At 33.8% G+C, this 13,843-nt stretch overlaps 2 protein-coding genes across 2 annotated transcripts; both read left to right on the top strand.

Annotated features, from left to right (window-relative positions):
• The first annotated feature begins 180 nt into the window (after positions 1–180).
• Positions 181–5,323, top strand: LOC108469521 (cleavage stimulation factor subunit 50). Its single transcript, XM_017770419.2, has 14 exons — positions 181–471; positions 567–650; positions 748–869; positions 2,116–2,188; positions 2,266–2,349; positions 2,427–2,513; positions 3,131–3,201; positions 3,388–3,439; positions 3,545–3,602; positions 3,785–3,885; positions 3,988–4,142; positions 4,396–4,504; positions 4,654–4,710; positions 4,793–5,323. Exons 1-14 carry the CDS (start codon positions 370–372, stop codon positions 4,946–4,948), a joined length of 1,311 nt encoding a protein of 436 aa, XP_017625908.1. The 5' UTR covers positions 181–369; the 3' UTR covers positions 4,949–5,323.
• Positions 5,324–6,539: 1,216 nt separating this feature from the next.
• Positions 6,540–11,485, top strand: LOC108467616 (ABC transporter B family member 25-like). The gene is made up of 17 exons (XM_017768327.2): positions 6,540–6,927; positions 7,609–7,677; positions 7,768–7,803; positions 7,894–7,968; positions 8,080–8,204; positions 8,332–8,431; positions 8,509–8,680; positions 8,775–8,893; positions 9,236–9,346; positions 9,443–9,587; positions 9,677–9,809; positions 9,933–10,008; positions 10,102–10,167; positions 10,278–10,385; positions 10,478–10,585; positions 10,667–10,864; positions 11,085–11,485. Exons 1-17 carry the CDS (start codon positions 6,883–6,885, stop codon positions 11,286–11,288), a joined length of 1,890 nt encoding a protein of 629 aa, XP_017623816.1. The 5' UTR covers positions 6,540–6,882; the 3' UTR covers positions 11,289–11,485.
• The last annotated feature ends 2,358 nt before the right edge of the window (positions 11,486–13,843 follow it).

The raw sequence follows: 13,843 nt of genomic DNA on the forward strand, positions 1-13,843 counted from the left end.
AGTTGTAGGATAAATTTATTATTATACTAATTTTAAACTCTACCACAATTGACTGACGTATTTTACCCTTTTAGACTTTACCTAATGAAAATCAATTGAAATCGAATTGAGTGAATTACATCAATTAAGTTATAGGAACACAAACTCTTATAAATGGGCTATGGCTAACAATAGTCCAATACTATTGGACTGCCAAGCCGCAGGACTCGTGAATATAAGCTAAATAGAATATAGCAATGGCGGCCTTCAACGCTCACTTCACACTCTACTCCTTACTCATCTGTTTCAAAATAGTTGAAAACAAAATCCCTTTCTGATCCGCTTAACGTTAATAGAGCAAAGAATTAGGGTTAACAAAGGGTTTTAATAATGGAAGGCAATAATTTGGAGAAAATACTCCAAGAAGGGAACCTTTTCAGGCAACTCAATTGCCTTATCGTTGCTCATCTTCGCCATCACAATCTCACCCAAGTAAGTATATAACTTCTTCAAGTTCTGCATACTTTTGGGTTCCTTTTTTCAATTCTCAAATTTATCGAACTTTTTTTCCTTTATTATTTTCTAAGGCTGCAAGAGCAGTGGCTTCAGCAACAATGACGCCTTTAGACGTTGAAGCCCCTCCTAATAAGCTTCTTGAGCTTGTTGCCAAGGTGGGTTAATTTTCTTTTTGTTTGGTTTGAAGGAAAGACAAGAAATAAAAAGCATACAAAAAATCAATTCTTTTTTTTAGTTCTAAAGTGATAACAGGGTCTTGCAGTGGAGAAAGATGAGACATTACGAGGGGTTCCTTCTTCTACATTGTTTGATTTAGGGACTGCTTTGGGTTATGGCTTGAATCCGGATCCTCGAGTTTCTTCTGTTGATTTCAGGCAATACCCTTTGGCTAAATTCCCTTGCTTTTTTCCTTGTAATTAGTTTTCTATGATTTTTCTCTAGTTTTTTTGGCACAAAGGAGTGGATTTATCGTTTATTACTCGGACTGAGTGTGAGTGTTCATATGAGTAGGTAAGCAACGAAGGTATATTGGTGTTCACGAGCTACTCTGAGTTTAACTTGAACAAAAAACTCGAACTTGATTTGGTAATTATCAAGTTGTGCTCAAGTTATCGATAGAGTTGGAATTAGTAATACCCGGCGCAAAGAGCTCGAATGCTTTATAGAGCTTTTCATTTTTAATATATATTTAAATAATTTATATTATTAAATTACATTATGGCCCTTAACATATATTATTATCTCTGAACTTAATTATTAAGCTGAGCTTGAGCTTGAATACATATGAGTTTAATCAAGCTCGAGTTCAAGCTTGAGTACGAAAATTAATAAACAAATCAAGGTCGAGCTTGAGCATAAAAGTAGATGTTATCAAACTCCGAATTTCGAGTCAAGCTTGAGCTCGAGCTTGTCAGTATTTGAGCTTGGCTAGGCACGGTTACACCCCTACTTGCTTCCGCAAGAGGAGCTCATAAAGGTTGGGATGGTCTTCCCGACGAGGATTGGCCAGGAGGAAGAGCATACCTAAGAAGGCGGTTGTGGAATATGGAATCTGGACGAAGATAGGTTTTAAAAAGAACATATTTAGCCTGGCTCATGAAGGATTGGGCTGGGGAAGATGATGTAGTGATGCTAGATGAACAATCTATTTTAACAATTTCTTTTTTTGCTGTAAGTCAGATGGCAGGTCCTGGCCACCAAGCTTCCATAAAAGGAGTTCGGAAAGGTCGGTACGGAGATACGGCTTTGACTATAACAAATCCGGGTATTTGGAGTTACGAAGGTGTGGTCGGAGCACATATTGTGTTTTCTGGCTTAGATTGCCCTTTTGGTTCTGGTCTTCCTGATGAGGGTAGGCCGGACGGAAGAGCATGCCTGGGAAGACGGTGGCGGAATACGGAATAGACAAAGATAGGTTTTTAAAGAACATATTTGGTCTGGCCTGTGGAGGAGTGCGCTAGGGAAAATGATGTAGTGATGCTAAATGAACAATCTTTTTTTAGCAATTTCTTTTGAAATCGTGATATTAACATGTCGTTTAAGAATTTGAGCATTTCTAAGTTTGAAATTCCTTCATATTAATTGACATAAACTCATAATGAATGTCTATTGTGAAATCAGTGCCGTGCAAGATACAAAAGGCTCGTCAAAGAGCTTTCCAAAGCACGAGACAAGGCATCTTTCTGAACACAAGGTTGGTTACCAGAGGTCTGCAATATTCGTAAAAAAAGAGAATAATTGAACTGATCTAACAGTTCAAATCTTCTTTAGAATATTGCTAGGTGCGCAAGGTTTAGTCCTGATGGGAGGTTTGTTGCTACTGGAAGTGCCGACACATCAATAAAACTTTTTGAAGTAATGGTTCTTGTATTAGTACATTTCATTTTTCCTCACTGTAGACTGTATCTAACTCAGTATTTAAATTGGCGCAGATATCGAAAATAAAGCAAATGATGCTGCCAGATTCAAAAGAAGGTCCTGTGCGACCTGTTATAAGGACATTTTACGACCATGTGCAGGTATTATTGAATTGTTTTTCAAGCAGTATGCTTAAAGTCAATGGCAACTATTCCCATAATTATGAACATTTATTTTTATTATGTTTAATTTAGTTCTGACCCCTAATTTTTGTGCATTATATTTCCTCCTTTCTTTCATTTCAATCTTTTTTCTGCTTGGCTTCTCCATAATTTTTCTGGGGGCTTTTTTTATTTCAATTTATTTATTTTGGTCTTTTTCAATCGAAATGGTCTCAAAAATCAAAACCCATTGATCTGCAACTAACATTGGCTAGTGTCTAAAATATATCAACGGTATTTGCATGATTGTTTATTTTGGGATTAAGGAAGACATTAAGGAACTGATGCTTTTAGTTGCATTTCCTTTTTTATATATTATTAGTACATTTTTATAATAATTTGTGCCTGAAATGAGAACCTCTTGATTTTCTTATAATTTTCCGTTCAAATATCTGATGAGGGTTTAAAAGTAAAAGGATCATTTTCTTTGTATTAGATGTGAAACAATTACTTCATATTTTCATATTTTCCATATATTATCTTTCCCGTTAACTCTAAAAAACTATTAAAGATGTTGACGTTTTAGCATGGTCTAACTCTTTTTTGCTCAAATGCAGCCCATAAACGATTTGGATTTTCATCCTCAGAGTACCGTGCTCATATCTGGGGCAAAAGATAACACAATAAAGTACAACTTTCATTCCAAACCTAATCAGTCTCGGGATTTCTTTTAGTTTATTATTTTTCCTATTTCGTCTTGTGTTTCATTCCTCAGTTCATCAGTTTTTACTTATAGATATGGGGAAAATCGATATTTCGTTTTTGGAGTTGAGCTAACCAACATTTTTACGTTATGCTTAAAATGTGTTCACAGATTCTTTGATTTTTCCAAAGCTACCGCAAAGAGAGCCTTCAGAGTTATCCAGGTTTTTCTTGGATATTTTTACACTGTTTCAATCATGTTTTCTGATCTAAGCTGATTTTAATGTAATTATGACATCATAGTAAATTTTGTTTGAATGATGACTTAGGATACTCACAACGTACGATCTGTATCTTTCCATCCATCTGGTGATTTCCTTCTAGCAGGTAAACTATTTGAATCATATTTCTCATGTTTTGATACTTTTGCATGCCTGTTTTGTCATGCAGCTTAGTTATACTTGAAACTTAGAAATGATTTGTTCTAATGAAACTACTCTAGTTGAATATTCGAGTTCGGTCTTTTACTATGATTTGACTGCTTACAAGTTTCAGACAAAAACTAACAGGAACTGATCATCCAATAGCACATTTATACGATGTTAATACCTTCCAATGTTATCTATCTGCAAATTCCCCTGAGATTGGTGTTAATGGAGCCATAAACCAGGTATAAAATATCACCATCTTTAAAACATAAGGATCTTTCTTCCATTTGTTAAAAGATAAATCAAGACAATGTAGTCCGTAAATCAATCTGTTTCATGCACAGGTAAGATATTCTTCTACCGGCGGCATGTACGTTACTGCATCTAAAGATGGTGCTATTCGGTTGTGGGATGGAGTAAGTGCCAGTTGTGTGCGAGCCATTGCTGGTGCCCATAGAACAGCAGAGGCCACTAGTGCATGTTTTACAAAGGATCAAAGGTACGGATGTTTTACTCAGTGGGATGTGCTTCAATTTATAAACAAAATAGGTATAAGTGGAGAAAATGTAATACAGTGCTATGTTAATCAGATATGCGTTGTATTCCAAGTTTTGTCCATGTATTTGGAGGGTTATTATATTCTCGTGCCCATTTCAGGATATTCGTGATGTGCTTCATAAACTTTACATGATTTATATGCATTAGTATCTTGGTATGTTTTAAGAAACTTGAGCATGGTATCGATTTTCTAGGTTTGTTCTTTCCTGTGGAAAGGATTCAGCAGTGAAGCTTTGGGAGATTGGCACTGGAAGATTGGTAAAGCAATATCTTGGAGCTACTCACACGCAATTGCGGTGCCAGGTTTGTGATGGTGGTTTTCTATTTAGTCTAAAACAGAATTATCACTGGATTTGTAAATTTCTAGTTGAAACAATGCTCGCTATCTACTGGATGCATCTGTGTTTTCAAGTAGAACATAACTACTAAATACTTCGATATGGTGTCTGCAGGCTGTTTTTAATGATACTGAAGAGTTTGTGCTATCCATAGATGAACCTAGCAACGAGGTTTGTCGGATTCCCTGAGTGTAGTGGCAATGATATAATCTTCATACTTTCTGCCTCTGCTAACTATTCTGTGTTATGACAGATTGTTATTTGGGATGCTTTAACGGCTGATAAAGTGGCAAAGTGGCCTTCCAACCATATCGGTGTGCCTCGTTGGATCGAGCACTCACCAACTGAGGCTGCCTTCATTTCCTGTGGGACTGACAGATCTGTCCGGTTCTGGAAGGAAAATCTCTGAGCACACGGAATAATCTTGGAACTTAATTGACCCGACTTGGCAAAAGCTATGTGCAATATGAGCGCCTCTGGTTCTGCGTCTGGCTTGAAACTCATATGCAGATTTGGAGTTTATATTGGGGCACATCGTTGGAGTGAATGTACAAATTGTGAATCATCGCCGAGCCCCCGTATTTCCGTAGTCGTTTATTCACCTAATGGAGAGAAACACACGCACAAAAATTGCACTTTGTTTAATTTCCATTTGGTTGAAGTTATTAATGTTTGATTAGTGTTTTAGTTATTTTGGTTTGTGTTGAAGGAAATAAGTGAAATGAAATGTAAGTAACCATATTTACAGTTTGATTAATTTCATATGCTCAAGATTAGGGTTTCATGGACCTGCCTACCCATATATGTATTAAAAAGAAACATATACAACTCGAGGAAAAATATAACGTCAAATACATTAAAATTTATATTATACATAGTATTAGACTTGAATCTCTTCCAAAACCTAGAAAACAAAAGGAAATACAAAGAGGAGAGCAGTTTTTGGCTGTTGCTGAAACCGAATTGGAAGAATTAAGAATCTCAGTACGAATCGGTTGAATATGGTGGAATTGGGTTTTCTTTAAAATATATATATTTTTGTATTTTTAATAATTTTTAGTTGAACCAATTGGATTGTTCAAATTAGTAACTTGATCTATTTGACCACTTGTCCGATTTACAAGTCATTTTGGTGAATATGGTGCATCATTAGGTATTAAAATTAGTGTAGTTTGTTTCAATCGGTGTGCACTGTTTTAGCAATAAATTAATGCAATCAACTTCTTTTTCCACACCAGTTAGAATTTCAGTTGGTATGGATTGCACCAGCTCATTCCTCGCAATTTCAATTGCACCAGTCAAAACATTATGCATTGGTTGGTCAAAACATTAAGCATTGGTTGGTGCATGAATAATATTAAAACATATGATTTTTTTTTTAACTTTTTACCATTATCGTAATGAATAATAGAACTTTTGCCGGAACATTATGCATCGGTTGGCACATGAATATTTTATATTTGAAATTCATTTAATATTTGTAAATATTTTTATATCGTAGATTAAATATTTTTAAAAATATTTAAAATAGAATCACGGATTGAATGGGCCAAAATTGACATTAAGTTTTCAACCATTGAATAACCTTAATTTTTTGTTGAAATATATTGTTAGTTTCTGATTTTGTACAGGATTTGAGATATAGTTTTTATATTTTTAAAATTAAAATTTAATTCTTTTATATTTTCAAATTAAAATTTTAGTCTTATGTTAAAAATTTTCAATTTATTATATTTATTTTCTTTCAATTATATACTATGTTATATGAAAATTTCTTAATTAAAATTTAAAGTTCAATAAATTTTGAAAAAATATTTACAATTTTAACAATTGAATTGAAATTTTAAATAAAAAATAGACTCAATTTCTAACATTTTTAAATATAGAGAGTAACTCTTAAGTTTTGTCAAAGTATAAGGACTAATAATATATTTTAACATTTATTATTTCCGTTATTTAAAAATTATATCATTAAAAATATAATTTAAACACAAAATATGCGGACAGCAGTAGAGTAGAGAAACGACCAAATTGAAAATTCTCCATTGAAAACAAAAACATTACGTAGGTGATGACGAATTGATGCATGTCTGGGTTCATTCATGTGACTCAAACGAGACTCTCCCGAAGTCAAGAAAGGGACTCCGACTCCAAGAATTTCTCTCTCTCTCTTTCTTTATAAAATCAAAGGGGTCAATCATGAAATAATGCTCACATTCTGATTTCGTAGTGAACTCTTTCAGCTTCTTCACCCACTTCCATTTCAAATCCCTTTTCTACATTATATATAAATACTGCATTTATCTTTGCTCCCATTCACCTTTCATTCACCGCTTTTCTGGGATGCATTTCGGTAGAAGTGAGAGAGCTCCTCTGTTAGACCGAGGAGTAAGTTCCTTTCTTTATATTGCCTTTCCATATTGTTGGGACTTTTGGGTTTCATGTTTTGAATGTGTTAGGTTCAATATTCACTTTAGTTCTCCTTTTTAATTCTCACTGGTTAATCAAAGCTCTTTTTTTTTTATACTTTGAGGATCAGAACCTCAACTCATGTCCAGATACGTGGTAAAAGTAATATGGAGCACTGGATTGCATTTTGAACTTGTCACTTCTACTCAAAACATAGAAAATTAGTTCTTTTATATTAGATCAAAATTAAAGAGCAAATTCTCTTAAAATTTTCATCCATTAGTAAAAAATGCTCCTTATACCTTGACATGAGCTACACCTGGCATACCTATTTGGTTATTCTGTTAATTACATTAGTTTTTAATATTAGGGATTAGTTTGCTTTTTGATTATGGACTAATTTACTCATTTAGTAAAGAGTAAAATACAATCGGACTTCAAAGAGTGTCGATAGTACTTTTCCCAAATATGTATGGATAGGGGTGTTGAATACATTTACAGCCATCGATTTGGAGATATAACCTTCCAAACACATGGAAAAAGTTGAACATACCCGTATCTGATAATATGTGTATCGACATTCACATCCGAGCCCAGCTAAGTGTTATATTATCTAACATGAATTATATCTTATCTAACATGAATTATATCCATACATAGGGAAGAAGAAAGGCGACTGGAAACACAGATGATAATTTGACAGACCTTGAGCATGGGGATGCAATACCCGTAAATATCAGATTTTTTGTTTGTTTAATGTCACCTTAGATTCTATATTAATTTAGATATTAATAAGTGATGATTTCTTGTAATTTTCAGGCTGCAAATGTGAGTTTCACTAGAGTACTCTCACTTGTAAGTGGCTGGACTTCAGCATTTTGTTATTATTTAGAGCCATTAGCATGGATTGTTTTTTGGAATTTCTAACCTTGCATCATATGACAGGCAAAGCCTGATGCAGGGAAACTTATAGTAGCAACGATTGCTCTCTTGATTGCATCCACTTCAAGCATACTGATTGTATGTATCTTTTCTATACTACGTATCAATTCTCCCGATTTTAAAGACATGGAAAGAGAAATTTAGATAACCAAGCTTATTGTTGGTGATGTGAATGGTTTGTTTCTACAGCCAAAGTTCGGAGGGAAGATAATCGATATTGTATCAGGAGATATTGGAACGCCAGAACAAAAAGTTGAAGCATTAGCTGCAATTAGAAACACCATACTAGACATTTTTCTGATTGTTATAGTTGGGTATGGTTTCTACTTTTATGCTATTATATAACCTATAAGTTTGGTTTCAGTAGAAGCAAATCGATATTTTCAATTCAACAGCATCTTCAGGGTTCATCTTTGCATTACTTCTGTTTTCTGATTTCAGTTCAGTTTGCACTGCACTCCGAGCGTGGTTATTTTCTTCAGCTAGTGAAAGGGTCGTCGCTCGACTGAGAAAGAACTTGTTTAGTCATCTTATTAACCAGGTAAAAACATTGTTAAACTAGTGTGACAGATATCCATCATACGAGCTATTGTTTACAATGGTTGCTAAGTTTTGCAGGAGATAGCCTTCTTCGATATTACTCGAACAGGTGAACTTTTGAGCAGGCTATCGGAAGATACGCAGATCATTAAGAATGCTGCAACTACCAATCTCTCCGAGGCCCTAAGAAACTTGTCGACTGCATTCATTGGCCTCGGTTTCATGTTTGCAACATCTTGGAAACTAACATGTAATAGTTCTTTTTCATCCTCAAAGCAGTGTTTTGAAGTTGTATTTATTTAGATTTGACCCTACATAATTATACCTTGTTTTATGTGTTCTAGTGCTGGCTTTGGTTGTTGTTCCTGCAATTTCTATTGCTGTTCGTCAATTCGGTCGCTTTCTTCGCGAACTTTCTCACAAGACTCAAGCGGCAGCTGCAGCAGCTGCTTCGATTGCTGAGGTTTGTCTGACACAGTTGAACCTTTATAGGAATTGTTTCGTCACATCTATATAATTTCCAGAGCAAATTTGAGCATCTTTTCTGCTGTAGTTTGAGGATATACTAGGAACTAGGTTCTCTATCTATGTTACTTGGACTTGAGTGTAAGTGTCGGATAAGTGTCTGTGTCTTCAGTCTTCTTCTCTAAGTCTTTTCATGTATTCCAGGGGTCTTAGGATTTTTATGTCCTCCACACCCATGTCAAATTTGGATACTTAAAGCAAAAATGAGGAGTTGAAGCAGCTCCTGTTCTATTGCTTCCTTTTGTTGAAAATCAAACACAGTTTTTCAATTGCTGTTTAGGAATCATTTGGAGCAATTCGAACGGTGAGATCTTTTGCACAGGAAGAGTACGAGATATCTCGTTACTCTCAGAAAGTTGACGAGACTCTGAATCTTGGACTTAAACAAGCAGTGAGTTCCCTACTGTTATTGATTCCTATCTCTTTTTCTCCTCTTCCCCTGCCCCAGCCGAATGGGGCTAATAATCTCATCTTTTGGTTGCAACAGAAAGTGGTCGGACTCTTCTTCGGAGGTCTAAATGCTGCATCAACGTTATCAGTTATCGTGGTAGTTATATATGGAGCTAATTTGACAATCACAGGCTTGATGACCCCTGGTGCTCTAACGTCCTTCATTCTTTATAGTCTCACAGGTATGCCCCTTGTTTCCATCTTCAAGTTTGGCATCTTCTGGGCTGCTTTTCTACTTTCATTAACTCATTTCAGTTATTTGCACTTGCAGTTGGATCCTCTGTGTCCGGACTCTCAGGGTTATACACCGTTGCAATGAAAGCTGCAGGAGCAAGCAGGCGTGTTTTCCAGCTTCTGGATCGAGTCTCATCGATGCCAAAATCAGGAAATAAGTGTCCATTGGGGTCAGTCTATTCTTTCTCAACATGTTTGTTATTTGAATTTGTGATGAAGCCAATGATGGATTATCAGCTTCACTCTTGGAAAATATAATGCTAAAAGGGATAGAGGCATTTTTCTTTTATTAGTAATCAAGATGGAGAAGTCGAGTTGGACGATGTCTGGTTTGCCTATCCTTCCCGTCCGAACCATATGGTACTCAAGGTATTCATCATTTCATACTTATCGTAACAATCAATGTCCGGAAATAAGCGGTATTCTGATTAGTATTACCTGATGCATTCAATTTTTTTTCAGGGAATAACACTTAAACTGCAACCAGGATCAAAAGTTGCTCTTGTTGGCCCTAGTGGTGGAGGAAAAGTAATATCTTTATCCGAAGCTTTTGCACCTTTTATAAACGTTTTCAGCAAATTTTCGAACACTATTTTTTTGCGGAAGATTTTATCATCTGTTTTACTTTGTCTGCTCAGAGCACGATCGCAAACTTGATCGAAAGATTTTATGATCCAATTAAGGGAAAGATTCTATTAAATGGGGTTCCTTTGCTAGAAATATCACATGAACATCTTCATAGAAAGGTAATCCTGATGTTGCATGCATCTAAAAGTCAAACCCGAAAACATATTAATTTACAGCATTCTTATAAATTTTGCGGTCCTTTGATGTTCAGATCAGCATTGTAAGCCAGGAACCTGTCCTTTTCAACTGCTCAATAGAGAAAAATATAGCTTACGGATGCGAAGGCCGAGTCAATATTACCAATATTGAAAACGCAGCAGTAAGTTTTTCTGCATCTTCAAGATTATATAGGAACCTCTCTACCAGTTTGCATTGACATTTGAATGTTGAGAAATTGCAGAAAATGGCCAATGCACATGAATTCATATCGAAGTTCCCGGACAAGTATCAAACTCATGTCGGAGAGCGTGGAGTACGGCTTTCTGGCGGACAGAAGCAGAGGGTAGCGATAGCGAGAGCATTACTGATGGATCCAAAGATTCTCCTACTTGATGAAGCCACAAGTGCTCTAGATGCTGAAAGCGAATACCTCGTGCAGGTGAGAATATCTCATTATCCGAATCCAAATCTTGTTGATTTCAGTAACCGTGTTCTTTAACTTGTTTAGTCAATAATTCTCAAGTTCTCTCCTCGTAGGTATATTGCATAGGCTGCCATGATTCTATAATGAGAATATCACATGATCTGAATCCGAATCTTATTATTTAAGAAACCTTACTTGGACTATAATTTTTGGGTTATCTCTGTATTTTATGTAGGATGCCATGGATTCTCTGATGAAGGGAAGAACTGTTTTAGTGATAGCTCATCGGCTATCAACGGTCCAAAGTGCAGATACTGTGGCAGTTGTTTCTGATGGCCAAATTGTTGAAAGTGGCAACCATGAAGAGCTTCTTAGCAAAGACGGTGTTTACACTGCATTAGTCCGAAGACAATTACAGGCAACTAAAACAAACTTGTAGATTGAATTATCTGTATGCAAAAAATTGGCGCATGTTATTCCGATTTAGTCGCAAGTACCATATATCGATATATGTCAGATATGTTCATTTTCAATTTTTTCAAGCTTTTTTAAGTGTTGTTGTAGATGGCTTATAACTTCGTACTCTTTTTCTAATGCCCTGGACACAAATAATTCAATAGGATAATCGAACTGGAATACTATTGTGATTGTTTGTTATTTATGGTAATTGCAACAAATACTAGCACGGTAGCATCAAAGAAAACTAGTTTTCAATTTTCGGAAAATGAATTTTGAAAAATAGATTGATTTTTAGGAAAATTTAATATATATATATATATTATGTTTGGATGATTTCATGTAAAATATTTGCTATTATTTGATAAAAATTTTAAAATCATTTTTGGAAAAAATTTCAATGAAACAAAGAGTCTTAACTTGAAATATTTCTTCTGTCATAATTAATGTAGAAATTGTTGATTAATTTGAAAATATTTTTCATTAATATTCTAAAATTAAATTTAAATAATAATGCATTTATGACATGCTATACTGATATATGATACTAGTGAAAGATGATATTTAAGTTCACTTAAATAGATACATCTTTCAAAATTTGAATTTTACTTTGAAAGTAAAATAATTAAATGGTCGTCTAACTTTTAGAATTTGTGCACATTAACACATGCGGTCCCATGAATGTTAATACGCGAGGCCGTTACGATTATTATGTAACATTTATAAATGATTATTTCAGATGTGTATTTGTATATACTGTAATGCAAAAGCAAAACTTTTGATAAATTTTAGAAGTTTCATGTGGAAGTGAAAAAATAATTAAATTTACCCATGAAATATTTATTAGATAAGTTCTTAAATACCTCTTAAAGAATGAGATTTGTGTTGGTTAATTAGGTTGATTATTCCACAATAGAGTGATGTGACAAAGTAAAAGAAAAAACTTTGTTAAATATGTTTTGTTTAATATTAAATTATTCACAACTATCAATATACTATATAACATATCAATTAAGATAGTATCTAAAATTCCATATGAATTATAACACAGTAAGAAATAAAATTTAAATCACTTTAAAATTTAGAATTTAAAGAAGTTCGACTCACGTATTTGATAAATATGTAAAAAGTTGAATTCATGAAAAATTGTACATGTTTGTCAATTTTCCAAAAGAATTAAGGATGATTTATTTTATAACCCAAAGTTCGAACAATTAAAATGTTAACACATGTTAATTTTTTAAAAGAAAATTACACCAACCACTTTAAACTCCGAAGTAGATTATTACTAAAGAAAATTTTGGGAGAAAAAAGAAAACCCTCTAAATCCTACTCTGAATAGTCTATCTACAATCAATCAACATCATAGGAAGCTTTGATGGCAGTGAGAAAATCTTGAAAAGACCTGATTCCTTATAGACTGACAGAAAGTGTTTTGAACACAGAAAGTGTTTTGAACACCGAATCTTGAAAATCTTGGATTTTATGCAGAGCATTTGAGGTTGCGAGGCTGATTGCCCATTAGTTTATATGGGTTATTTTGCCTTTGTAGGCTTGAAGTAATTTGACAGTCTGATCAACATTGTATTTAAGTTTAGCCCATTTTACTTTGTAGTTTGAATACATAGATTTGAGCCTGTATTCCTATAATTTAATAATATTATTTTGCTTTCGGGTAAAATTGCATTATTTAAAATACTTAGAGGTGATCATAGATCGAGTCGAGTTGAGCCTAAGTATGATATTAATATATTTTATACTTGTTCAAGTCCAGTTCGGCTCATATGGGCTTTAAATTTTGTTCAAACCCGCTCATATTTGCAAAAGACTAATTCAAACTCATTTTATGCCTACTCATATTATTTTTTAATTAAAAATATTTATATTATATTATTTTAATATTTAATAGTTTTATTTATTTGTTGTAACTTTTATATAGTCATCTTAATATTATTTTAATGTTTATATCAGAGTAATATTATATATTTAGTATAATTTTATTTTTTAATGTGTTCTAAATTACATTGTATATAAAAACAACATAATAGGAAGTACTTTAAACTTAAAAATGGGTCTAGTTGGGTTGGGCCCAATCATTGAATGTTCAAATTCGAGTCGGACTCATAATTTAAATGGGCCTATTTTTTTGGCCCAAGCTCATTATTTTAGGTTTAATATTTTGTCCAAACCCTTCTAAATTTCGAACGAATCTTCAAACTTGAGAAGGTAGCCCTACCCATGAACAAATCTAGTACTAATTCAACTAGACTCAATTCGAATATGAGTATTAAAACAATTTTAAAACCTCACAATGATTTAGCACAACTAGACTTGAACATAAGGTCAAACTAGACTATGACTCGGATTTTGTTTATATTTGTTGCCAACATTCAAGAAAGGTTTTAAGAATCGAACCGATAATCAAATAAATTAGATTATCAATTTTTAATTTAATCGATTTGTTTAGTTTAATTAAATAAACCATTAAAAAATATTTAAAAAATAGAGAAAATTGATTCAAATGGTTAGTAGTCATCT

The sequence above is a fragment of the Gossypium arboreum genome, chromosome 7 (assembly GCF_025698485.1).
Source record: "Gossypium arboreum isolate Shixiya-1 chromosome 7, ASM2569848v2, whole genome shotgun sequence".
NCBI classification, from domain to species: domain Eukaryota; kingdom Viridiplantae; phylum Streptophyta; class Magnoliopsida; order Malvales; family Malvaceae; genus Gossypium; species Gossypium arboreum.

Bases quoted from the DNA above. Each gene is read 5' to 3' on its own strand.
- LOC108469521 (XM_017770419.2), top strand. From the start codon at position 370: ATGGAAGGCAATAATTTGGAGAAAATACTCCAAGAAGGGAACCTTTTC. The intron at 2,350-2,426 runs GTAATGGTTCTT...AAATTGGCGCAG, and splicing joins CATCAATAAAACTTTTTGAA to ATATCGAAAATAAAGCAAAT. The intron at 4,505-4,653 runs GTTTGTGATGGT...TGGTGTCTGCAG, and splicing joins ACACGCAATTGCGGTGCCAG to GCTGTTTTTAATGATACTGA.
- LOC108467616 (XM_017768327.2), top strand. From the start codon at position 6,883: ATGCATTTCGGTAGAAGTGAGAGAGCTCCTCTGTTAGACCGAGGA. The intron at 7,804-7,893 runs GTAAGTGGCTGG...ATCATATGACAG, and splicing joins TCACTAGAGTACTCTCACTT to GCAAAGCCTGATGCAGGGAA. The intron at 9,588-9,676 runs GTATGCCCCTTG...TTGCACTTGCAG, and splicing joins CATTCTTTATAGTCTCACAG to TTGGATCCTCTGTGTCCGGA.